The 26,686-nt window shown below is 42.3% G+C and overlaps 1 protein-coding gene across 1 annotated transcript in view; it reads right to left on the reverse strand.

Annotated features, from left to right (window-relative positions):
- The window catches only part of KCNH5 (potassium voltage-gated channel subfamily H member 5), a 173,177-nt gene that overhangs the window by 136,592 nt on the left and 9,899 nt on the right, over positions 1 to 26,686 (reverse strand). Inside the window, exons 2-4 of the mRNA XM_026113627.2 lie at positions 22,497 to 22,620; positions 15,709 to 15,815; positions 12,295 to 12,423 (exon numbers count right to left, since the gene is read on the reverse strand). Of these exons, the coding sequence (XP_025969412.1) occupies positions 12,295 to 12,423; positions 15,709 to 15,815; positions 22,497 to 22,620 (360 nt within the window). The remainder of the gene's footprint in view (positions 1 to 12,294; positions 12,424 to 15,708; positions 15,816 to 22,496; positions 22,621 to 26,686) is intronic.

The raw sequence follows: 26,686 nt of genomic DNA on the forward strand, positions 1-26,686 counted from the left end.
CGCGGACTTTAAAAACACTTCTCCCCTTGTAAAAGCAAAACTGGTGAGAAATTCCTTAATACCATCTTAGAAAAGAAAAACCTGTTCTCTCCATTCACCACAAATAAATAAAGCCTGGGGAAGTCAGGGAGATACCACAAGGTATTGGAAGAGTACACATAGGACAGGTTCCAAACCACAGTGACCCTTTTCCTGTAAAAATAGAGGAAAGGAAGAACTATGACTTCTTCAAATACTTCTTTTTCATCTTAGTAAGATGACCAATGTCATGTGAAAGAAAGACGCCACTTGTTTTAACATTCAGAGTTACCACTCTGCTTATCTGGTCTGACTCCTTCTTCTCACAGGGCAAATCATTTCATCTTGTCTTTTCTGCACCAAGACCAAGGCTTTCGGTTAGGCTAGAAACCAACTTCTTAACTTCTACAAAAACCTTTCCAGCCTCATTAGAGACCTGACATTTTTACATTTATTTCTGCCATGCAAAGCCAATGACTCTGCATGTTGGAAGCACAGAATAGGCTAACATGACCTTATTCTGATTCAGCACGAAGTCCAGTGTTATTCTGCCTACTCCAATCTATCTATCTGCGATAGCGTGAAAAAGCACCGGGTTCCTTTGTTTCCTATTTGCAGCCCAATGGAATTAAAGACATAGCGACAGCAACGTGCTGGGCTATGAGTGGGAAGGTGAAAATGAATACAGGCTGCCTCGTGTCTTAAATAATCCGCACAGGGTACATTTCTGTGTTTCTTGACCTTGTTGTAGACTAGCTAAGTTCAGAATTATATTTAAAACCAATTTGTATGTTTAAATAGACCAGGCACGATTTGCATAGCTGCCTACTGCTGCCAATGTTTCTTCAAACAATACCTTCCTTTCTCTTCCTCTATACACAAAGACTTAAAAATGATAATTTTATCACATGTATTAGTGACCTCCTGTCCCCATAGCTATTTTCAGCCTGGAAGGAGTAAAGGAGCTGCACAAATAGCAGGTGTGAGAAGGGGAAAAGACTACTTGTGAGGAAAAAGCAACACTTCTGATGCTCTCTTCAGCTCAGCCGGATAGTGTCTTTCTTCCATAGCACCACTTGAAAAATAATACCCTGAACTTACACAGTTGCACTCAGATTCACAGGAATAAAGACAACATGGTACCAGATCACACCAGCAGCTGCTTCTGTTTGGAAAAAAGCCAACCTTGGTATTTCAACAAGAAGTAGTGAACTACCCTGAATGGAAAATTTTGGAATGATGCACACAACTCTTTTCCCCTTGGCTCTCTTTTAATTAATTTCTGATTCATAGACAAAAATAAAAGAATTTACACCCCTGCCTTTCAAATAACTCACATGATGCATGTTCATTCTCATGACCCATACTAAGGATCTGTTACTGAACAAGAACCTAGCAATGCATTTCCGTGTTCCTGTCCATTACTCAAAATAACTTCTCTACATACCCAAGAACGCAAAAATGCAGATTTAACAACTCCATACAGTTACAAAAACATGACATGAACAAGACGACCAACATGCCCATGAAAGATAAGTGTACTGAAGTAAACTCCTCTCTGCCTTGGTCCAGCTGTACTGTTTTACTTCCAAGCTGCAGCTTTGCTTTCAGCTCCAGGGTTTTAGTCAAGTAGCCTGTACTTAGCCACGTGCTTGAGGGAGCGCAGGACACGAAGAGATGTAAACACCAGTCAAGGGAAACAGGCAGAGAGCCTGAACACCTTCTGACCTTTGAGTGAGGGGGAAAGCTTTTGCAGCTGCATCCACTGTGCTTACTCAACCACCCTCTAGATGCCTACACCACTACAGAAATGATGTGGTATCTGAAGCGGAGACAGCATCTCCAGCTTTCCTGTTAATGACCTCATATGCAGGTAAGATACCTTGCAAAGGAGTAATATGTTAATCCCCCTCGCGCTTCCTATAGTCCTTCCACAGTCACAAAGCCCAAGCTGCTTTTTACCTGATTCCTATCACTCACTATAGCACATGCCTTTATCAGCTGCCACTCTAACAAGAGTTATGCCCACACATCTTTCTCCCTGAATCAACCACTGGGGTTTACACTGGACAGCTGCGATGGGAACAACCTTGGGGCAGCTGCTCTCGTGACAGCTCTGCTCCACCGCCCCACGCTGCAGTCTGGGACCTGCTGCTGCTACATTCTTGCATTGCCATAGGGGCTTCTCTCCCTGCCCTTCTGGCCACCAATTTTCTTCCCATTAATACACTCCGCAGATCGATTCAGTACACAAACTCTCTCATCCATCTCCGACAAATGCAGCTCTTTTCTACTCTGTTTAGTAAGTCAGGAAAATTTCATCGAGGTTGAAGATGCTATTGCAGTATATGGCAGAGCACGAAAAGGATCAGGGTAAAAGCTGTCCAAAGAAAGCGCAGCAAAGGAGGCTTCCCCAAGCACTCTCCCTGCGGACATGGCAGCTTAAGGTTCATCAACCATATTATATTAGTTTAAAACTAAATTCATAGCATCAGAGTTTATGAAGAGTTTAAAAATCTCTAGGCAAGATGTTAATGTTGTTTACAGTGCACTTACTCTGAAAAATCTAGACTTGACCAGGTGTCCCTAATAAAACGTTAGTGTGGCTCCACTGGGTAGCAATTAACCTCTTTGCCAAGGTTTGTCAGATCTTAAAAGGAACAGAAATAATGAAGGCTTTTAAATCAGTGTATCAGAGAACTATCCAATATCTTAGACTGCAGTGAAAATGCTTAAGTTAAGAATGATAGTCTGTGTAGAAAACAACTGCAAAGGGTAATTATAGCAATTCTAATGGTGATTCCTGCCTGCAGGAGTGTAACACTTCCAATCACTGAAAAGGTCACTCCTTTCCTCTTGCAGTGGAGCATGAAACAGTTAACTTACTACAGTGCTTAGCTAATATATACTCTACGACTTATACACAAAAGCAAAGTAGCAGCAACACTTGGAGTTAGGCAGTCAAGAATTGGATTTGATGATACGCATTATCCTTTCGCATCAATAGTTAGCATCTTCAAATCTAGACCATTTATAGAAGTTCAGCCAGTAAGAGCATTACAATGGCTGGCAGTTTGCTCTTTGTTGGCAGTAAATTATAACTGAAACAGCTGATTGTCTCTACAGAAAACTTTATCATCCTGCTGTTGCTTTGTCACAGGGAGAGGGATAAATGGGACTCCTGAATAAATTCAATAACAGTCAAACAAAGCTCAATTACCTCTGTGATCCAGTGAACCTATTTACTGATCAAAAAAAAAAAAAAAACCCACACAGTCTATGTAAATGTGATCCATACTTTTAGGATAAATTTCCTGATTACCACAAGGTAATTTTCAGCATATCACTCTACCTCTCCGAGCTCCAGTTTCTTCTCGATAAAATGGAGATAATGCTAATGCCTTATTTTGCAAGCCATTTTGAAATCTATTGATGAAAAGTCCTAAGATTCATAACCACTAGACTACATTGGTATACAATGTATCTTTAAACTTCATTCTGACATAGCTGTGACTCTACAGTACACATCTTAAATGCCATGTTTCTGCATCCAAAACTAAACTTGATATGCGCACACACGTAAGGCAACCAAGAAAATTATTTCCCGTAAGTATATAAAAATAATAGAAAATTTTTGGAAAAAAGGGTAAATAATGTAAATGTAAGTCACCTGCCTTTTAGAAGGAGTCTATCAGATAGCAAAATGGTGCCATTCAATGGTCAAGGGAAAGGACCACACCAGTCAAAGACTCAGGACCAAAAGGAAGGCAGCAGATAGAAATGAAAAGGCAATATACTACAAAGCAGTGGGGTTGGGAGGAAAAGGGAACAAGCATGTGATAGAGAAATTCTGGCTTATGAGAATGGATGTGGAAAGCTAAAGGCATAAGGGAAAAGGCCTTCCCTGCCTGGATTTATTACAATAACAATGGAGTTTTTAAAGAGCTTCCAGAGGACGTCCAAAAGGCTTTCTGGGCCCATACGCAGAAAGGGCAAACAGGAGGACCGAAGCAATTACAGGTTGTTTAGCTTGATCTCAGTGCCAGGCAAAAACAAGAGAAAAGCTGATATGAGTTTCAATACATTTAATAAAGAAGAAAAGGAAAGGAATATAATGCATGGCTGTCAATACACAACGATGTAAAACGTCCCACAATGTTAATTTCATTATTTGATAAGAGTATAAATTTGGTTCAGGAAGACGGCCAAACGTCTTGACAGGACCATTTGCGTGCCAGACTCAACAGATGGCCAGAGCCATGGCCAGCGTATTACGGAGAGGCATGAGCCAGGGGACCTCCATGTACCCGCACTCCATCACATCGGAGCCAGACGGGGCAACGACTTGGGCAACCAGCTTGCCGATGGCCTCGGCAGCTGCCATTCGTTTGCTGCCTCCCCAGCAAAGGAGCTTCACAGAATCAGAGAGTTACAGAATAGGTGAGGTTGGAAGAGACCTCTGGAAATCATCTAGTCCAACCTCTCCCTGCTCAAGCAGGGTCACCTGCTCCCTCCCTCCCAACACCTCCCAGCGTTCGGCACGTAATACTGCTTTGTCATCTTGCTGCATTTGAATCACCCAAGAGCCACAGGTTGGCCAAACCCTCTTGTATAGCAGTTGTCACTGAATTGACACTGCATGATGCTCTTGACAAAATATTAAGACTATGTAGTTGAATAAATTACCGTTTAAATGGAGGAAGAACCTGCTACCTGGCAGATATCAAACAAAGCGTTGGAAGTAGCGGAAAACAGTAAAAACATTATTACTGAAAGTCTTTCGGACCCCAGTGGTAGGTCCCCTTCTATTCAGCGTTTTTCTCTGTGATTTGAAAGTCATTATAAAATCACTGATAAAATGCCCAGATGACGGAATTAGAGGAATGTTAAACAGTAGTGAGGGCAGTCATGCAGGATGATATGTTTGATAACTGGACATGCACCAGTAAAATGTGTTTTAAAGGCAAAACAGATGTCTAGGAGAAAAGCAATGCAAATTGTATCTACAGAGGGGTATCTAAATTATATCTAAAGGGGGAAAGTACCTTAGGAAAGAACAGTTCTGAAAAGGATCCAGAGGTTTTAGCAGATGAGCAATTCAGCATGCAGTTTGCTTTGGCAAACCTGCTCCTTGGATGTACAATAGTCAGAATTCGGCTTGGACAGGCTGAGCAAAGGACAATACTGAGGAATTAGCTACGAACAAACCTGGCGACAGTACTGGCTGCAGAGATTATTTTGGGCCTGGGAGGCTGAAATCCATGCCAGCACAGCTTCACCCCTAGTGCCACCAACTAGCTGGATTAAGGTGTAGCTGAAATGCCTGTATCTGCCATAACCAGACCTCCAACTTCAGACTAGACAGAGCTTTAAAAAGCTCAGTTCATTCAAGTTTATCGAAAGAAGGTTGAGCAATGATTTGATTATATCTGTAAGTACCTTAATGGGACTTTTTCGTAAAGTGGGGAAAAATGCATAAGATGCCACAGCAAGAAGCTGAAGCCACATTAATTTAAATATAGCACTTCTTTTTTTAAAGCCATAAAGGTAATGAACCATTGGAAAAAAATACAAAGGGGTGTGGAGGATCTTCAGTCTCTTCAGACTTCTAAATCAATACTGGATGTTTCCCTGGAAGGAATGCTTTAGTTAAAACAGGTTCACAGGTTCAGCACAGGAGTAACCTAGTGAAATGTAATGGCCTGTGATATACAGTAGACTCTTAAACTCTATTATAGTTATACTTATTATTTTAAATATTGCTCATGAGCACTCAGCCTTCTGCATAGAAAGTGTACCCATTTACAAAGAATTACTGCTTTAAAAATCAACTTTCAGTTTAATTCACTCTATCCTCTCTCATTAATTCACTTTATTTCAACAGGATTTCTTTTTCATTATACATTAAACTTCTGGAAATTTACAGACTGTTAATGTGTTTTCTGAGTTATTGATGGAGAGCATACTTTCAAGCTTCAGAAGGCAATACTTGATTCAGAAATATACTTGATTTCTGTGAAAGAAATTAAACAGCCCCAGAAATTGAAATTCTCTATTCTTCAGCATAGGGGTCTCTGACAGCAGCAAAGCAAGGGCGGGTGGTCAGAAATTTGTCCCAGACATACTCCTCAGAAGGAGTGAGGAAACAACCGCTTCTCCATGATTTTTCAGCCCTTGCAGTGCGTGCTAAAATTGCCACCACCATGCCACCGCAGACAGCAGCAGGGATATCTGAGGGATGAGGGGCCAGGCCACCTCAGAAGGTCTTCCTGGGATGGACCCAGCTTGCTGGTAGCCAAATGGATGGCTTCAAACACCAGGAGACTTTGTCTTAGCATTGTTCTTGGAGGCATCTACTGTTCCTGCGAAAAGTCAATGTAGTGTCCTGGCAAATGAAAACTTCTCTTGACATCCCTCACAGTCCTCTCTTAACACTTAAGTGTTCCTGGACCCTGGATCCAGGTGAGATGGAGCCGATCTGGATCAGCCCTGCAGCCATGAGATCAGGCTGGTCTCCTAGATGTCTGAAGGAATTTGAGGGGACAATCTCCGTGGACCAAAGCAATGGGAATCAGCACCAGAAAACAGCTGCAGCTGGGTCTCTGCAGGCCAATATCCTTGTTACTGGGTATCTCTGTACAATCGCAGAGAAGTGCACTAAAAACACAGGAAGGATATCCAAATTGTGACCTGTTAAATTACTGTTATGGATTACTGTCAAGGCAAAGTATGCAACAGGGTACAGTGTGCTTCAGCTAAAGGTAGAAGCTTCATTTTCATTACTTTAATCCCTCCACCCACCACTTCTATTATCACCAGGATTGATATCCCCTCAAGGAAAAAAAAAATTCCCACATGCAACTAGCTATATATGCTCAATAACTTGCACTTATTAAAGATAAAAAAGGATCAGAATTATAGGCTTAGCGAGGATTATCAAGCGTAAGTGCATATTTCTGCAACTGCTACACTTTTTATAGCCCTGTCACACTCCGAGATAGAGTTGTACCATTATATTGTTATATAACCATAGAGTTATATCACTCGCAGCATTACAGCGTTGTCCCAGACAGTCTTGATTATCAAAGTCTGGTTATGTCAAATGAAAAAAAAACTTCAGGATACTGCTGTGCAGTCTCCTGATCCCGTTTGTTAACGGCACACTGTCCTGGGATGTAGGGGCCTCATTAGCAAGTCTTTGCATCCTAATGCAACATCCCATCAGTATTCACCAGAACTTCCCAAACACTTACAGCAGCAGGTGAGCCTGATGTTTCACTCAAAAGAAACTCAGGACAACCAATCCTCAGCAGAGAAAACTTTCAAGTTTCCTTGGAGGCCACACTTCTTCACTGATAACAAAATAAAGCCATTGCATAACTAGGTGAACTCCGCTATCAGCCTAAAAACGCTGATAGTCTTTCTTCCATCCTTAAACCTTCAGCTTAATATAATCTACAGCACTCCTGGCTTTAAAGGTTGTTAAAATTAAAAGTGCGCCAATTGCCTTTGCCCCTCCATAAAAATGGCTTTGTTTTTCTCTCCCTGACAAATAAACTTGAAATTATTACCAGGGTGTCTTTGGCCTGACTGAATGTCTTCAGATGGTTTTAAAAGGCCATTGGGTAAACACAGAATAAAAGCACAGCAAGTTGATAAAGCATCCAGCTGTGACCCTACAATGGTACTGAGCACAGAAGAAAAGATTCTTTGTTTTTTATTCTCTGGAAAAAATACATAATGTGATCTTTCATATACTTGTAACGGCCTTCCACCTCTGCTGTGTAAGGCATTCAGCCAGGACACCTGCAGATCTGGCCCTCAACCACCATAGATATGACTTGTTGCCTGGCTCTGGACCCAGGTCAGACAAAAGTTCATATTACCAAACAGGAACAGGAGAAGGAAAGGAAGAAAGCACAGACAAAACACAGCGCAGCTCCTTGCCCGGGGAATGAGGCATTGTCCCAGTGACCACCGACGGCAACACCGTCTCCTCCACACTGCCGCAGCCCACTGTCAACGCACCCGTTGACGGCTCAGGACTTGGGGCGCTATGAACCATATATCAAGCAAACAGGGAGATGTTCTCCCTTCACCCCACATCTGCACAACTGCACGTGGCAGCTTCACCCAGGCATGGACATACTAAGCACACAGCTGATGGTCCCTTCCATCATCGCAGTCTTCAGCGCTTCTACTTCAGATGCCAGTTTTGCACTGTTAGACACTTTTTAAACAATCCTTCATTTACAAGAATACAAAGGCAATTTTTGGTTGCTGTTACGCTGTTACTTGCTGTACACTGGCTAACACATTGCTTGGGCATTTTGGGTTTATTTGCACTTCTTCTAACTCTTTAGAGGGGCATGAGCACTTTTAGGGGTTGGAGGAAAGGAAATCAAGAAGAATCCAAGGCACTTAATAGCTCAGGTTCAAACAAGTTAAAGGAAGAGTAAATAAACTGCACTGTAATTTATCTCAGCACCCCACTTCGCAGGTCCCTGCACATCATGCAATAATAACAGACACCAGTGTGAAACAAGGAGCCAAGCAGGTCATCTTCGGTGTGGAACTGCCTATTCCTTCTCTTAAACTGAGCACAGCAAGACACCAGAAAGGCTTCTGTTCTGTAAGACTGTATTTTACTAGAGGAAGGTAACCCTCAAATATTCCTAAAATCTAAGATGTGTCCTTTCCTCCAGTCCTGCTCTGTCCAGTAACTTTCAGCAGCTTTCCAGACTGCAGCCAATTCAGTCTCCTGGGCTACCTGGGAACGATCTTTTATTTCTTTTGCTCCCTCCCGCAAGCAGAGCCCCCCTTCTCCTCCTCCTCCGTTTCGACAGCAGTGGCACATCGTAAATGGTGAGCATGCAGATAACAAACCAGATACACCGGCTGCCACAGTGCCCAGGGCCTCTCTAATTCCCCTTGCTCACACCAGCCTAGTCCCCACGATGACAAGCATATTTTTTCCACTGAGCCTGTAAACAAGCATGTTTGGAGCCCGTGCTGGGCAAAAATCCCACTTCTATCTTGCAAATGTGCTTCGTAATGATACAATTATTTTCTGCTCACGTCCTGCATCATCGCTGCCCTCATCCTGCTCCAACAAGACCGTGAGCACAGGCAGGATGAGTTCATCCCGCAGTGCTGAAACCACTGAAACCAGTGTAGGTTAGCACTGCAGGAGGGACACAAGCGGGGAACTGCAGAGTTGGAAGTGCCTCGGGGAAACGTGCTGGCGATTGCCTGTGACTTAGGGAAAAAAAGACAAGGTCTCTCACAAAAAATAAAAATCAAATTAAATTAAATTAAATAAAAATCAATTTCTAAAGCAACTCCAGCTACCACTAACTACATAAGATGCACACCATCATGGACAGCTGGACCACCATTACGGATGCAGGAGATACGTCAGGATCACATATGGCCCTGCGCTAGGATGCTTGCAAGTGGGCCTGGCAAACATTACCATATATTTACAGCAGCCAGGACGCACAGATGCTCCACAGCATAGATCTGTCCTTTATTATGATCTTAAATAGGATATCCTTGTACCTTGTAGGAGCTTGATACACTGAAGCTTCACAACAAAGCAATATACCTTCGAACAGTGCAAAATATACTGGTATAGAGAGATTATTGCATAATGCCATCAATATTTCATTTCTGTTGAATTTTTTATCTCAAATTTACTGCTCCCATAAGTAATACACAGTAACTCATCTGCACGATAGTTACTTATGTATTATGTATTGCATGATGCTGGCAGAATTTCTGAAAAAAAACTCCTTCCCCCTTTTTTCCTTTGCCTCCTTTCTTTTTTTTTTTAAACAGACCTTTAAATGACAAATTCCGGCACTCAACAGCAGTATTTTACTGAACTGATTTTTACAAAAGTTAAAAAATTCTACGCTAAATTGTAACGTATATGTTTACCAATCTCATAATTCAAAAAGAAAGTGGCCTGACAGCTTCTAAGCACATTGTAATGTTATCTGCAAGGACAATGAATTATGCATATCTCATAGCACTACGTCTGACAAAACAACGCTGTGATTCCAGTGCAGTGGGATCCTGCAGATCCACTCATTCCAGCCGTAGAGGATAATGCAACGGTGCTGTTTTCACATCCTTGCAGTAAGACAGTGCAAATATTCAAATACGATTTTACTTATAAAAGAGAGAAGAGATAAGCTCCAATTTATGCAAAAGGAGAGGAGAAAAATCAGGTCAGTGATTTGTAGTTATGGAGCCTGTTGGATATACCGATCAATCTTGATCAATGCCCTAATCAAAGCACCCTGACAAAATTCTCTTAGCTTCCAAACATATGCTTTAATGGTGCTTAAAAAAAAAAAAGAAAGAAAGAAAGAAAGAAAAAAGAAAAAGAAAGGCACAGGATTACAGCCCCCATCTCCTGAGCATGCCTTTGACAGAAGTAAGCACTCTTTAAACACGCAGTCAAACCTCTCGGGCTGCTGACGACGATATTTTGCAACGTTCACACTTAATAACTGGCATTTTAAGTAATGGCACCCTTCACTGGAGAACAGCAGCACACGTGTCATGCGTTTTGCAGCTATCGCTCTTTCCCATAGGAACATGTGCTGTCCTAACCGATGCCAGCCGGCCTCAGCATCCCCTCAGCGCCCAGCACATCCCTCCTGGCCCAGGGAGGGCAGCACCGGCGGCGCCAGCTCACCCAGGCCAACAAACCAAGGGAAGCAACATCCATCATTTCTCCATTTGGGAACCACTTTTGCTAGTTTTGCAAAGTTTTCCCTAGCCTGCTGCAGCCACGCAAGGCCTTGGCAGTGCAACCGCTTACTGCAGAAAGTGGGGCAGAGGCAGTGAAAGAGGCGGTTTCGAGGGCTGATCCCATGCGAGATATGCCTCAGTCTGCCAAGAGAGCGTCAGAAAGGAAATCCTAAAAGAGGATCCTTGCAAAGACTGGCCCTCTCCTTGCTGAACTCCCACTACAAATTATATATACGCTGGGGCAAGGAGCCAGTCTCATGCCTTCAGACCTCCAGAATTAAATTCCTTTCAATTAAGCAACATTCATCCTTAAAAGGTCAGGTTATTTTCCAGGCAGAAGGACTCTACACTTTGGAATTGAACATGAAACAAAGGAACATTTGCAAGATGCAACTAAATTGTGGAGATGGTAACACAGTTATGATAGGTGAGAAGGTATTCCTGTATCAGGATCTTATAACTTTGCAAATAATATTCCTTAGGCCAAAAAAAAAAACCACTCATATTTGATGTTAGCTCAAAGACAGGCCTTTCCATTTATTTTATTTTTAAGTCTGACTTCATAAATTTACTTTTCAGTTATCCAAACATGCATAATAAGTGTTATTTACACTGTAAGAAAGTAGTTTAAATCCTGTTTGCGTTCAAGTGGCACCAAGCTTTATTCTCAAGGAGGTGGCTTAGGGTGCACATGGTTCTCAGTGAGAAATCAAGCTTTCGCCAAGTGTGAAAAGAAAAATATAGCAAGGAATTAATCAGCAGAAGACAAGTTCCAAGAGAATATGGGATACGGATGCTGTAGCATATCACACTGGTCTTTATGTAAGTGTGCACCACGTTACCCAAAGCAATATGCACGTGAACTTGACACAAGACATGTCTTAGGATCAAAGCTGGGGATACTCTTAGATCTTCTGCACCTTTCCCCAGCAATTCTCCCCAGGCAAGGCTGCGGATCAGGCCGTGATGAGACCATCGTGCATCCGAACCAACGCTGTCGCCAGCAGCGGCTGGCCAATAAGCACAACAGCCTTCACTGCATGGGCATCACTGCCGGCACATAAGAGAGGACCCGAACGGGCCGTTTTATTGGCAACTCATCTCTGAGGGAGAGAGGGGAGGAAACGTCCATATCTCAGCACCCAGGGGTCGAGGATGCCTTCTGCTAAAAAGAGGATGCAAGTCCCTTAAGAGGAAGGCCTCCCCAAACAACACAGCATTAGAATGACTTTAAATTATCTCATTTGTAGTGAGTAACAGTGGAGAAGTAGTATAATTACACAGAGCGAGGAAGACTTGTGGTTGTGGCAAAACACTGTTAGGGAATGTTCAATTCATGGTGCTTCATCCCTCAACTTCAAGCAATAAATTAGGAGAGTGGTATCAAAACTCTGACAGGTCACAAAGCATTTCTTGAAATCAAGACACAGGCATGACATATCCCTGGTAGAGGTTTCAGCTTGGACATGTATTTCATCATTTACAAAAAATAGTAACGTATTCTGTATTTACCTTTTGTTGAATCATCTTCAATTGGTTGTTTGAACAAAGTGATATCTTTAAAAGTGCACAGGAAGAGAACAACCTTTTCATGCTCATTTCTTATGGGTGCAATTTGCATGTAGAACCAAACTGGGGTTCCTGAAGCAGAGAAAAAGCAACATTGGACTGTGGTGTAGCACAAACTTTCCCCAACCTGTACACAGAATACTTCATATTTTAAATACATAATACACATGTAGAAATAGCCAGAAGTGGTCTTAAAATATATCTTCCAGATCTTTCATTTCCCCTCCCTAAGGGAAAATAACACATTCCCATTTTTACAGATTGATTAAAATGAGCAAGTGCTACCAATCTAATTAACTGATAACTGGAGACAGAAAGCTAAATAAATCTCCACCCTGAAATAAAACATTTTATTCTTCCCCTCTTGCTCTTAGTTTTTCCCACTATGTCTCACAAACTTAAGCATCTGCAGGGTAGCTAGGTTAAAAAAAAAAAAAAAAAAAAAAGGTATGGAGGTTATCTTTGAATCTTTCTTCACACAATATGGAGCTATGAAAAACAAAAACTGGTGGAGTAAACTGTCCTGCACTCCATCCCCACGTTGTCCAGGCCAGTGGAGCACACTCCAATGCATGTATCTACTGTTTGGCTTTGGAATTAAAGGCAAAATAATTTCCAAATCCTACCAGTCATCAAATAAACAATGAACAAAACGCCTGCAGTGTTGGAGTGGTCAGAAAGGCTTTTGGTAAGTCCTCACTGTTCACGGGGAGCTCTCGCAAGTGCTCCGGAGCCTGAACCTGGTCTTTCCTGCCAGGCTGAAATTCATACCTGTGCAGGAAAACAGCACTCCTCTGGGCACGAGCCGCTCTGCGCTGTAAGGGGAGAAATACTCAGCGAACATACACAATTTGCTCAGAAACACTCCGTTCACCTGCCGGGACGTGAATGTCAGAGCTGCTTTCCATCAGACGAAGCCTCGTGCCCACAGCTGTGTCCCCTCCCTAGCAAGCTCGCGACACCTACACACACACCGCACTGCAAATGTCTCCACAGCGAGCTGATGACCTGCTGGATTTGATGTGCTTTTGGCCAGGTGACATAACCGTTTTTCTCCTGAGCTGCTTGAATGCCAGCTCAAATGCCAACACACTGAGACAACCCGCCTGCCCGCTGCTACCCCAGGGGCACCGCCGGCCCCTCCACGTCTCCTCTAACACACCATGTCTGGGAGCTGTGCCAGCCACTGCTGGATGGATGCCCACAGGGCAAAAACCCATTTGGAAGAGGACTACTGTGGGGAAGGTCAAAATCGGCACGGGTTAGCGTCAAAATTCAGCGGTGCTCATTTGGACTCGCTGGGATTAAACCAATAACTCACTAGCAGTAAACTGGAGAAATGGGGAAGAGGGAGCAGTTTTTGTGATACTCCAGGGCCATTACGTGGATTACTTGACAATGTCAAACCCTGGGTGATAACCCAAGATAAAAGACTCTTCTTATAACTTCTAAGAAGTGTTGCAGCTCTCTGGAGTAATACTGCACTTTCACACTTGGCAAGTAATCGGCACCCTTTAAAAGGCCATGAAAGTAGACAGGCAAGATACCTGCACTATATGACAGCACAGATAAAAAGCAAAGAGAAAGGCAAGGTGGCTACTGCCATAGAAGCAGCAGTCTGGGGAGGGGCTCAAAAGCAAGTAGAGAAGGTCCCTCACACGAGCTTCCCTAAGTGTTACCCATACATACATACATATATCTGTATATAAAAATATATATATATATGTATATGTCTGCATGGGTGCTGAACAGCTAGGGAGCTTAGAGCTGAGGACTACATATGAGGGAATGCAGTAAAGCAGACAAAATTTGCAGCAAACTTTCAGGTCTGAAATAGCTGACCTACTAGCTAGGTTAAAAAGCTACGGTGAAGTCAACAGCCATATGCATGCTGCCTGAGAATAACAGCTCTTAAGACCATTTCTTGTGCTGAGGGAAAGGAAGAAGGGAGGTTAACCCTAAATCTCAAAATCTCCCTTTGCCAAAAACATAAGGAATCGGTGGGGAAGAAAAGGTAGTGCTACATAATTGGAATACACAGCACCTCTGGACCTACAGTTTGAAGATGGTTCTCCAAAAGTACAGTGAGCTCCAAGCAGGAGAGAGGCAACATACAGGGTCTCCACCTGTAATAAACATAAGCCCTTCCATAGAGCAATAGCCTACACTTTGCATATTCACATCAAAAGATACTATTCTGTATTTCTTTATCTTTATTCAGCTGGGAGGATAAGCACATCCTTTCTTGAAGAACCTTCTCTCGCAGGGCTTGGAGTATGACAAATGGAAGCAAACACTGGGCAAACCAGCTGCTGAACAGAAGCCAGGAGTTTAGTCTAATAGTGTTAAGAGAAAGCTGAAGTTCTGGGTTTGCGGTGATGGAAAGAAAGCTAGCAACAGATATTATGGATGGGAACTATCTCGAAACTGGAAAGAAAAAATGAGTATTTTTTGATAAAGTCCTTCTGTTATCTGCACATCTCACAAGCTATAGACTTGGAGGTCTGGGCATAGGTGAAGATTTTATTAAGGAAACTGCAGCTCAATAAATCTCTAAAACATAATCAAGCTCAAGCGGGCAATCTCCAAACCAAAGCAAAAAGCTACTGGCTTGCTACAGGGACACCACACACCAGGTTAACCCATCCCCAACTTGCAGGTTTTGCTTAATATGTGCTGTAACATTGATAAGCCAGAAGTACCATCCATGCATACGGCAAGATAGCCTGAATAGGCTAAATGATGGTTAAGAAACTGAAGAAAATCTTTCCTGGCATTACAGGTAACCTCCTGTAAATGTGAATGCTGCCAAGAGGAAAGGACTTAGGTTCTAGATCTCAGGAAGTTAAAAAATTCTCCGGTTTTCTAATTAATTCCTGGATATGTGCCAAATTTAGTAGTGCCACCAAAGTTCTTACACGTTAGTTTACATATCACAAAGGCATCTCGGCACTGCTGGGAGTTACTGTTCATGAAAATTAGGGGTACGGGTTTTCACTTGTGGAGATCTGGAGATGTTTCTTGACAAACGTGGGGGACCTCATTCAGGGTTTCTTTTTGTGCAACCCAGCCAGATTCCCTTCAGGGACGCAATCCTTAAAAGCGAGTATAATTCGGAAAGAAGGATTCAAAGTAGAGATATTGGAAACCAGCTACTCCTTCTTGGCAACCTGAACACTTGTCCTGAAAAAGGAGCTCTTTTTCTGTGTACAAAACCTGTGGCGACCAAAACACCAGCAGCTTCTTCAAATCCTGCCCCAAATTCATCCACATGTCAAAATGAACATCTATTTCAATCAATTATATATTTTTAATGTGCACTATCGCTCCCAACACCATACATAAATATTTACATACTGTTTTTCTTGTAGAGGAGAATTTCAAAGCAGTTTGACTCATAGTTGTCAAAAGTCTGTCGGACTTTTTCAATGGTCTTCTTGTCTGTCAGTTCGCCGTACATAAAACTGAAAAAGAAAAAGCAATTTCTCTTTTATCTAGACAAGTAGCAACTTTGTTACAGGCATTTTAAACTGCATAAGCATTGGAGATGCTATTAATTGTCATTTATCAAAGTTTAACTATGATTTACACTTCGTTTAAATATTCAGAGTGTTTCAAGGTTGTTATGAAACCTGCAAAAGTAACCATGGCTGCCTTTTTACTGCAAAGCAGATTTATTCCCTGTCACCCAATGTTTCATTAAGTGCTTTTCTGAGCATGTCTTTAAGGATATGTTGTTAAAAAGAGCTGATAACATATAAAGTCATTATTACCATGACTGCAGGCCATGAGAATATTGAGGTTAAAATGGAGAAAACTGAACAAAACCTGTCAAACCTCCCAAATTTTCTTCAACCCTCTTGAAAAGTCTTCTGGAGGAACAGTGGAGCCTACTGCAGTTAAAGGTTTTTGGCTAAATTGATGGCTACAAATCTAACACTGTCAAGATGCATCCTAGACAATATGATAACTGGAATCCTTTCACTGAATACCCATTACAAACCAAGGCAGGATTTAACCAATGGACATAAAGACTGTTCAGCACAGACTAAGCGTATGAGTTGTCCCACTGTTGTTGTCTGCACTGCTAACAAATATAACCAACTTCATCCTTGTTTTTCTTATTGAATGTAGTATTTTTTGCATTTCTTTAATATTCTTTTATCTTCCAGTGAAAATATGGAAAATACTAAAATGCTTTCAAAGACTCCCCCCTCTCCAGACTGAGATTATAAAAATGTAATTTTAGCTCTGCTATTTCTTGCCATTTGACCATGACACCTTTGCATTCTTTCCCAGGTCAGATTTTCAGCCAGTATCAGTGAACCCAGCCCTGTAGACCTTGCTTCTGAAAACCTTTGTTACAAAACATCCAGGCTTTTACAGTCGTGCTTCCCTAGATTAAAAATAAGTGAAGGCTGCTCTGTGCAAATTTGCAATTACAGAATTGAGGGAAAACAGAACATAGGATAAAAGCTTTCAGACACTTAGATGAATATACTTTTAATTGATCAGGCATTTTTTCCCATCTACTTTGCTCACAAACAGCTTGAGCTTCAACTGAAACCTACACCAGACAACCCCAAGAATCTGAAAGAGAAAAGAAAAGCCATCAGTGCCTCTGTGGTTCAAATGTAGTTTCTTTTATTGATCAATAGACCTCCAAAGGTTCAATAAACATTTATTTTATGTTTACTGTTCTGAAAGAAACAATAAAACAGCCGTTAGTGACTTGGCAAGCACTAAAATACTCAATGAAGGCCAGATTGTGGATCTCTTCTGCACGTTGCCAACCCACGGGCGCAACAGGGCTGCTCCTGGAAAAAGGCGCTTCCCAGCACGAGTAACAGAAGCAGAAGCGGGTCATGTCACTACAGGCAACCAGTGACATCCAGAGAGCTACTGAAAAATGACATGTCGCAACTGGTACCCTCGGGATAGCGTGGTAATGGAGATACCACTGCGGCGACCAACATCGGGAAATGGTTTTCACCAGGGCACAAGGCTTTCCGAAGATATCACTCCTTCTTAACATACACTGCTGCCTTCAGGAAATGTAAAACACAGCTTACTGCTCATTTTCATTACTTCTAATGTCTCCAAGGCAAAATAAAAGCTCATAGGTTTTACACAGCCCCTTGTGCAACTGGATTTTCTTTTTTATTGTCTCGAGATTCAAAGCAATGTTCCTCTCAGTCCTGAATGGAAGAATAACATGAACCTATTGAAGCGCTTGACACTACATGGTTTCCAATGCAGAAAGTCATCATTAGTTAGTGTTAAAATGACAAATCATATTCGGCATTCTGAGTGGTGGACACACTTGTTAGCTGGTTGCTGAATATGATCAATCAACTTTATGTTTTAAATTAAAGTCATTTTTTTATTGCAGTGAACCTGTAAAACTCAACTCTTGCATTATTTTCACATATAAAAAGACAGGTTAAAGGCTTGTGCTAGAATAAAAACATTTTTCAGAAGGCAATATTTAATAGCTGGCACTGAAGGAACCTCAAGGCAACTCCACTGTATAAGTTACATAAGATTTCTGCTTATCACAGTTTTAATCTACTTTCATCTGTCCTGTTTTGTACACATGGAGGGACTCCTACTTCTTCAGTCAATCACTCTGTCTTTTTCTGCCTCATGTTTTTGATATTTATTGCTTGTCAAGTGCTGTCAGTGCAAACTGTACAAGACAAATATCAAAACCACCCTGCTACTGGGGATCTCGCTACCTAGAAAATAGACTTATCAAAGAGAAACAAGACTTACTGAAATACTCTCCAAGTATCTCAGGAGAAAGGCACAATCTTAGATAATTTTCCCCATCTCTGCAACGGACCACTTGTCTTTTAAGATGTCTGCATCCCTGCCTCCCTCTGAAAGCATCTGTTGACACAGAAAAGCCACATAAAAAGCTTTCTAATGTGTTCTTCTGTCCTTTGTCAGGACCCAACACCTTCTGCTAGTGTCATCAGAATTGTCCCAGATCTGTAGGGTTTGCCAGGTCAAGTTTTAATGGCTCCTTGTAAGGAATTATCAATGTTAGACGAGAGGTAAAGCATGGAAGGCGCATGATCCTACACCCAATTTACAGCTCTGCTTATCTGAAAGCATTGGATGAAAAAGGATCAGTTCCAACGGACAACATCTACCCAGAAGGAACAGCAAACACTGATCTACATATCAATAGCTTCAAAAGTCTGAGAGTTAAAGAACAGGCATCATTTCTGAATATAATCGTTAAAGCTCCCCAGATCCAACCGCCGTTCTCGGCAGATTTTTTCACACAGCTTTGGCAGCACCAGGGGCCTTCTCATACACAAAAATCAGGCCACAGAGGTAATATCCCAGTAACAAATCTGTTTTGGAACAGCAAGTCCAACATGTTGTACACACCAGGCAAAATCCTGGTTCCTTGAACTTGGTGGGAACGTTGCCATGAGCTCCTCTGAAGCCAGGATTTCACTCACAGATGTTTTATCCCACTTGAAACAGCAGCAGCTCAAAACGAGGGAGAACAGGGATGTTGACTAGAGCACTGCAAGCGTTCCGGTGGAAACGCTACCTGTCAACAACCACTTCAGCAAGGAGATTCAATTCCCTCCCGCTGTACCGCTGGGAGACAACACGCACAGAGGCCCCACAGCAGCTTCCTCCTTAAAAACAAACAAGCGCCCAGCTATTTCCAGCCCTGCGCTTGGCTCTCAGGTGCAAGGAGAGAAAGCAAAGCAAAGCCTGGAGCAAATGCCGAGTGTAAAATGCCAGGGTAGGTCCACTAACAAGCTACTCAACAAGTGCCTGCTTTTCTGAAAGCTTGCCTAGAATACTACATTTAACTGATAAGCAACAACACTGAGGAAAAGCTGATGTTACTTGCAACATTAAACAGGGTTTTAATGTTTTGTAACTGTCTAGTCTAACTCAATTTTTACGAATTTTGGCAATGGGGAATGTAACAGTTAATCTGTTGGTGCAATTGGAAGGCAGGGATTTTTGCGTAGTTACCTGAAGGTTAGAGGTGTTGGAAGTAGAGCTGCCCATCCACCTTTTCTGGGCTATTGGCTCATTCAGGAGAGCAGTGCTTCACCAGCACACAAGTCCTTCCACCTAAAAATCCTGTGCATTTTAGCACTCACTTTTACCAACTCATCTGTGCGTCTGCCCGAGTTACATGTGCAATTTCTGGTGTCATGTGCACCCAGAAAGAACATGCATTGATTCCGATCATGCAGCGTTCAGCTAGCCTAATCCTTATGTATTCTCCCTTGTATACAAGGCCAATAAAACTAGGCAATCTGCACTAATACTGGGGAGTTTCTAAGTGATTACCCTGCCAATGGACACACTGATGCTGATTAAAAATATAGAAGCCCCCAAAATCAAAGGAATTACCAGCTTTTTACAGGACTAACTCACTCCCCGAGTTGGAACAAAAAGCACTTGCACCCCCAATGCCTTCAGTTTATCCAGCCTTCCTTATGACCAGTATCAGCCAAGACTACCCGAGATTTAATACAATGATGACACGTGAGCAGCTTCAATATAGGGTATAGGTTGTGACAGACAGAAATAGGATATAGGAAACACCAGGCAGGGGCAAAATAACCCAATACTGAAAAAAATCGTTTGTCCTTTATCACACTTATAATCAGTAACAATAATAATTCAAATGAGGCTGCTAGGAATCAGGGGCTAGATTTCCCCTGATTGCTTATATCTGTGCATTTTTCTTTGGGGCGATTTTTGGCATTAAAAACCCTTCCAAAACCTGTAACAAAGGTGGGGCACCATAACAGTTTTACCCCATAGCATTTGCCTTATAACACTAAAGCAAACATTATATATAAAATAATTTTATGTATAACATAACATAATCTGGGCAGAATGTCTCAAATCTGGCCTGAGCGCCTGACTCAAAAGATAAAATAAAATCAATACTGGTTCCAGAAATCAAAGAAAAAAAAACAACCCACAGTGACATTCTACTGAGTAAACCTAAAAGGCACCATTGACCTCGAAACTATTTTGCATTCCACACAGCTGCTCAGCTCTTCATTAGAGACAAGCTCCAAAGACATTTCTCTCTGGTAGGGGACATGCCGCATGTCAGACCAGGTTGAAAACCTTCCCAGCTCTCCTTTTATCTGCAAAGACTGGGATGTTGTGTAAGAAGCAGGGAAGATCACACTGCATACGTAACTCCACCAGCTGAGACCCAGATACGGAAAACTAGCTGGCCATGCTTTCAGTGTAGAGAGGTCACCCCAAAATCCAGAGATGGATGTAGATAATGAAGATAAAAGGAAAAAAAAAAATCTTTGCTGTCAGTCCCATTTTCTACAACAATTCCTCCTTGGATCCGCATACAGGTAGAATTCAGCTCTAAGACTCACTCGAATGTGACCAGACCAGGATCCCCTTACTGACGTAACGAGAGCCCATCACATTCATGGAAAGCATCCTGATGGAATAATCCTTTTGGTCCCCTCAGTTTTTCAGGCACAGGTGTACTACTAAGAGAGAAGTATTGCTAAACACACGTTTTCCCAACATTTTCCTACAATCCCATTCTGTATTTGTAATGATTTTAACACACACACAGGAGCTGGCTCACAGTGAAGCAGACCAAGTTCAATATACAGAAAGCAGAGATGGTAGCAGAGCGCAGAAGGGGAATTGTGTAACTGTATTTGGGATGGCTGCGATAAGGCTGCTTCTTTCAGCCCCACTGAGTACATTGACTTTGTTGCTATTGCATGAATTAATATTTCATGTCGGCAGCATATGCCCATTTCTTTCCTGTTGACCATTAGAGCACACCTGGCTGCACAGAGAAGCCTTGTGCTCCCAAGGCCTCCTCTCCCACCTGGCAGAGGAGAGCAGAGACCACACGTCAGCGTGCCAGTGCATATGGTGCCTTTTGGGGTACACAACGATTGACCTAGGACCCCAGGCTTGCTGCCTGCTCTGCTCCTGCTAGCTGGAGCACTGGTCTGGTGTCAGTCCCAAAATTGTCCATGTAGATACGCAGCACCCTCTTCCCGATGCCCTGGAGTTGGTTGCTCCCCAAAGGCGTCAAGGGAGAACCTATACAAACGCATCTCAGCCATTCCTTGTTGCACCTCTGTCCCCAGTTTATTTTGCTCTCACGTACACAGACAGATGGATTTAGTCTTTTCCCAAAGCATCGCTTTTTAAAGAGCGCAGCAGAGCAGGCGCAGATGCACATCTAACCATAAGTCACAGCTGCCCGCTCCAGAAAGACCACCAAGAAAAGGAAACAGCCATAAAGCTGCAACGCTCAGAGTAAAAACAGCAGCTCCACCGCCCTCTCGGGAACAAAGATGCAGTTCGCACATTACTGTGCTCAGCGTGTGCGCGTGCACGTGTGCTCACATGTGTGCGTGTGTTTAACAACGGGGACCAACGACAGGCACAGAAGAGCCCACCACAGAGCACCTGGCATGATAGCAGGAGAACTAGAGAAAAGCCAGCAAAAAAAAAAAAAAGTCTTTGAAATATATATTCCACTTTCTTTATGGGATCTTTTGGGAGCATCTGCAGTTCATCTTCATACATTGATAAAACTTTTTAAAAGCTTTTCCATTAAACAGTTTTCATTTCTGCAGTTTTCATTGCATTTATGCAATTACCAGGGGATGACACAAATTTCAGAACAGGGCAGACGTAGCTTTCTTTCAGAAAGATCCGGGGTGGTATATTTATTTCATAGATGTTCAAAATTAAAAAAAAAAAAAATCTATACAACTGGAAATTAGCTTTCTTTTATTTAGATCTAAATCTTGCCGGATCCTAAACACTACCCCAGATTTATCAAAGGACTTACCATTAAGTAGGGGAGTAGTTTGTTAATCCTGATGGAACTAAGCATTGATTTTACTGGAAGTTAGTCAACCATGTGCTTATCTGAATACACATGGTTAAGTGCTTTACCATGACCTGGATAAGTGGCTAGTTTCATGCATTTCAAAGCCAGTTTTAGTATTTCAGTTTCACTTTAGTTTCTGCAAAACAAAGTTTTTCATATATCGATCCTTTCTTCAAACCCTAATTTTTCTTCCCAGCAGATTACAATTTTAAAAGGGCATTGAGTGGAAATGAACAGATGGGCCACGTACCTGCAAGTGCTACTTTTCTGCATGACGTCGGCTCGATGATATCCAGAGAGTTTACAGAAACCGTCATTACTATAAACTACAGGCCAGTCCACGATCTGGGCATTTCCCAACAGAAAACTGGATTCTAAAAAGAGAAGAGAGAGAAAGGGCTGTTGTCAGTGGTCAGGTACACTCCAGTCCTCCTCGTGTCACCCAGCTGATGCAGGGAGTTACTTACGTTGGCAACTCCTATCACACAGAAATTTGAGAGAGCTGAAATCAAAACGAGACATTAAGAAGGAAATATCCAATCCTCATGAAACAGCTTGGCTTCTAGTAAAATAAGTAGCTTCTTCCACTCCACATACCGATATAGGCATCAACTCCAATTCAGAAAGGATTCATTTATTCTCAATGTCTGGACAGGATATCATTTGATTTGGTTCTTCTACGTAAAAAAACCCACCTGTCTCGAATTTAACCTTACACTGCCTTGCAAACCGAGTTTTCAGTGCTGAACCTTATGTGTGCCTACCACCAGCGACATCTCTCCTCGGCCAGGTGGGCAAAGCCTGTGCTTGTCCCCACAGCAGAACGATCCCAAGTTGCAGCCCCGGGATGCCGGAAGGGAAGAGCCATGGGCAAGACAGAAGACAGGCCCGGCGGTGGGTGACCCACGTCACACCTAGGCGAGCCGATATTAGGCAACCCACCGGGAGATTCGGCATGATCGAGGAAGCAACGAATGCCAGAGGGACTCACAGGGTGAAATAACACACAGCAAACATCAAATTACAGTTGCAGCCTGGCCAAAAAATGCCAGCAGGTGGTTTGGGTTCATCCTAGTAGCACGTATCAACTGCCGTAAACTTACAAATACGGGCAGGGAGTATTCTTAGGAGGCTGAACTCAGGTTTAAATATTGCTTCAATCATCTGTTCTTCCAGTCAGTGCCTACAGTTTATACGCATGGACTGGCACCAACATGTGATGAGCTAGCCCTAAAATAGTTTTATTCACTAGTTTGGAACGACTCCTCCAACACTGTTTTTAGCAAGGAGCTTCTCAAGAAGGAAATACCCATTTTCCTTAAACACAGCGTTGGATATTTTATGTTCACCAACACCACAAACATTTCTAATTTTGTTTCAAAAGTAATATTCGCCCTCAGTGTATCAGCTAGCAGAGATTCCAAGTTGTAGTCTCTGACGATCTTCTGAGCTTTGTTTATTTGTACTTCTAATTTACAGCTTCATTTTGACCATAGCTGTGGACCTAGTAGGTAACTTTGGCCCATTCACTGCTAAAAAGCTATTAAAATATAGCTGCTAGAAAGCTATTAATATTAGCTATTAAAAATCACTGCTGTAAGGAAATAATAGTAGAGTTCCCTTTCATCAGTTGTTTTCAGAAAATTTTAAAGAGAATTTTCACAAATTCTCTTAATACCTGAAGAATTTTTATGCCAATTACTTTTACAAACATATACTCAGGTGTAAACATTCATTTCCATAGAAAAATAACACAGGGTTTGTATGAGCTATATGCTGCCTTCTCACCTTATTTGTAACACTCCCACTAGAGTGTGTATCATACACATTATTCTATTGAACAAGGAAAACGTACTGAAAAATGCTATTTATTTCTGGGTTTTTGCTTTATAAGCACAAATTTCGAAAAAAATAATCTGGCAGTTATTGGATTTTCTGCAGAAAAGTAGATTGAAAAAATATTGAAAAGCTAACAGATGTGAGAAATAGAAGCTTGGATTTTGCAAAACCTAACGCTTAAGTTCAAATCATTTATCTGAATTCACCACAAACAGTTTTACAGTCAAACGCCAGTTTTAAAAACCTGCCTTTCCACCCAAAGGGAAGGAGATGCCCGCTCTACAGCCACCGGGAGACACCGAGCAAAGCGTCTGGCTGAGCATTACATGAAATCTATTACCGTTTTGTTCTGCCTTTCTACAGACCCTGCTACAACGGGGACTTGGCACAGATTTCCTCAGCTCCAGCACAGCAGAAATACCCCATACAGGCGAAATCCTCATTCCCTGGAAATCGAAGCGTTCGGCAGCCTGAGCTCGCACTGTATCGACACTCAAACATTTCTGTCCCTTTTACTTTTGCAGAGGTATCGGTCTTGCTTTCCACACTATTTGTGCTCAGCTTTGTAAGCAGAAATTTAATCTTTGCCCTGGTTGCTCGTTCTCCCGCTGCCTGAGCGGATGGTGCTGTTGAACCCGCAGCATTTGGCGAGGGGCGAGATACGAATTCATCCAGCCAGGACGATACCCCAGGAAACAGCAAATATTACAAGTCCTCTGGTCAAAACCAGGTTTGATTTGGGAGGAGGAAAGAGATGTTTGCTTGTAGAATTACGTTTCCCCGAAGTTTTGGGTGCTCAGAGATAGATAAAACGGAGCGGCAACCTCTGCTACTACAGAGAGCCAAATTCCCTCCAGATGCCGGGCAGATGCGGGACGCTCGCTGCAGGACCTGCAGTCCACAAACAGGTCACCCTGCTTCCAGGTCCCCCTGTCTGACAGATGTAACCTTGACTGTATATTCCCGTGTACTGAAACGGTTCAGCAACATCAGCAGGCAGATGTTGCAGCTAGCAGAAGACATACAGCATACAATGGCTTGCTTTTCTATATTTTGTGTATTCATACTTCCTTACAGCGGAGGGTCTCACAGTACTTGATAAGGCGTTCATTAGACTGATCAAACCCACCAGACACTTGAATACTGTGGCTTTTTTTTTCCTTCCATCTTTCACAAAAACATAAAATTAGAAAAAAAAAAGACACTAAAAGTATCTTGATAGATATTAGTATGTGTTAACAGATTAGCTCAGATACATAGTATATACACTAATAACTCGATCAGATATTAGAATATGCGTTTTCCTTTGTCCCCACAAATTTTCCTTTATGCAATTGACTTTCTTACCCTTGTTTCCTAAGCAAGCAAGGCTTATTTGCCCATGCTCAGCACATGAATACATATGTGCATCCTACTCCCATTGAACAAAAAGCTTGAATCAATGTTAGCATCTTGTTAGACACGAATGAATCTAACTGCAGGCACAAAGCCATAGGAACCCATGTTTCATTAATGCCGCTGCTCAGTGAACAGCTTGCTGAAATTTAAGGAAGAACGGGTGAGTGCCTGACCCTGGGATGGGGGTACAACAGCTCCTAACACAATTTAAAAAGCATTAGCTTGTCCATGGTGTAGTATACAGGCCCGTTTGTTGTGCCCCCACATCTCAGCATCCATCTGACACTGCACCTACCCTACGTTTTATCAGTAATCACATTATTTTCTCCAAGACGCACATAATAATTCATCATTATTTCTATGATTTCTCCAGATCAAAACTCCAGAGAGGTTTAATTTAACATTAGCCAGACTGTATCTAGCTATAAATATCCAAACCAAGCATTAGCAACACAACACTATGAAAGAACTCTCTTTTCTGGGAGAAGGGGGGCAAAAATTCTAAAAATAAAATAGAATACACTATATGTAAAAAGGTGACAGTTATTCCAAATACAACAAAAACTGACTACAGTGTAGGAGCTATATGTCATACTTAGGAAAAAGTAAGAAAAGGTATGGGTGGAGTGGGCTCCACAGGAGCCCTGCCCGTGCTGTGGGTGCACGCTGACTACGCTTGCACAACCATAAGACGCACCCTCTTCTCTCCATCAGACGAGCTGCATGTGCCCTTGAAATATGAAGCATTTCACCTTATGCAGAAAGTGGATTCACTGCTCACACGGTGCTGGAGAAACCAAAGCACAGCATTACCTGAGGGCAAAAATTTGTACCTCAAAAGTCTAGCACAGCGCAAAGGGACATGGAGGAGTTTTTGCTTTGAATCCTCTGCTGTGACCCCTACACTAGTCTAACATGTCTCAGCTTTGGCATTCCTTTTTATCTCTTTTGGGCTCTAACCTTGGTCAACAATAGAGACTCCTCAGTGAAGGATACAAATTTGGAGTTTCTGAGTTTTGTGTGGCTTGAGAAGACACTGTGTTACACCACCTCATCGGCGATGACCACTTGTGAAAGAACATTGCTGCAGTTACTTCCACGAAAGTTGGGTCCTGACAGCCAGACCTGGACTAAAATGGTCTGCATGCCCTACTTCTACAACTCATTTGCATGGTTTCCACGCTAAGAAAGGTCCATCACAGA

Source organism: Dromaius novaehollandiae, chromosome 5 (assembly GCF_036370855.1).
Source record: "Dromaius novaehollandiae isolate bDroNov1 chromosome 5, bDroNov1.hap1, whole genome shotgun sequence".
Lineage (NCBI taxonomy): Eukaryota > Metazoa > Chordata > Aves > Casuariiformes > Dromaiidae > Dromaius > Dromaius novaehollandiae.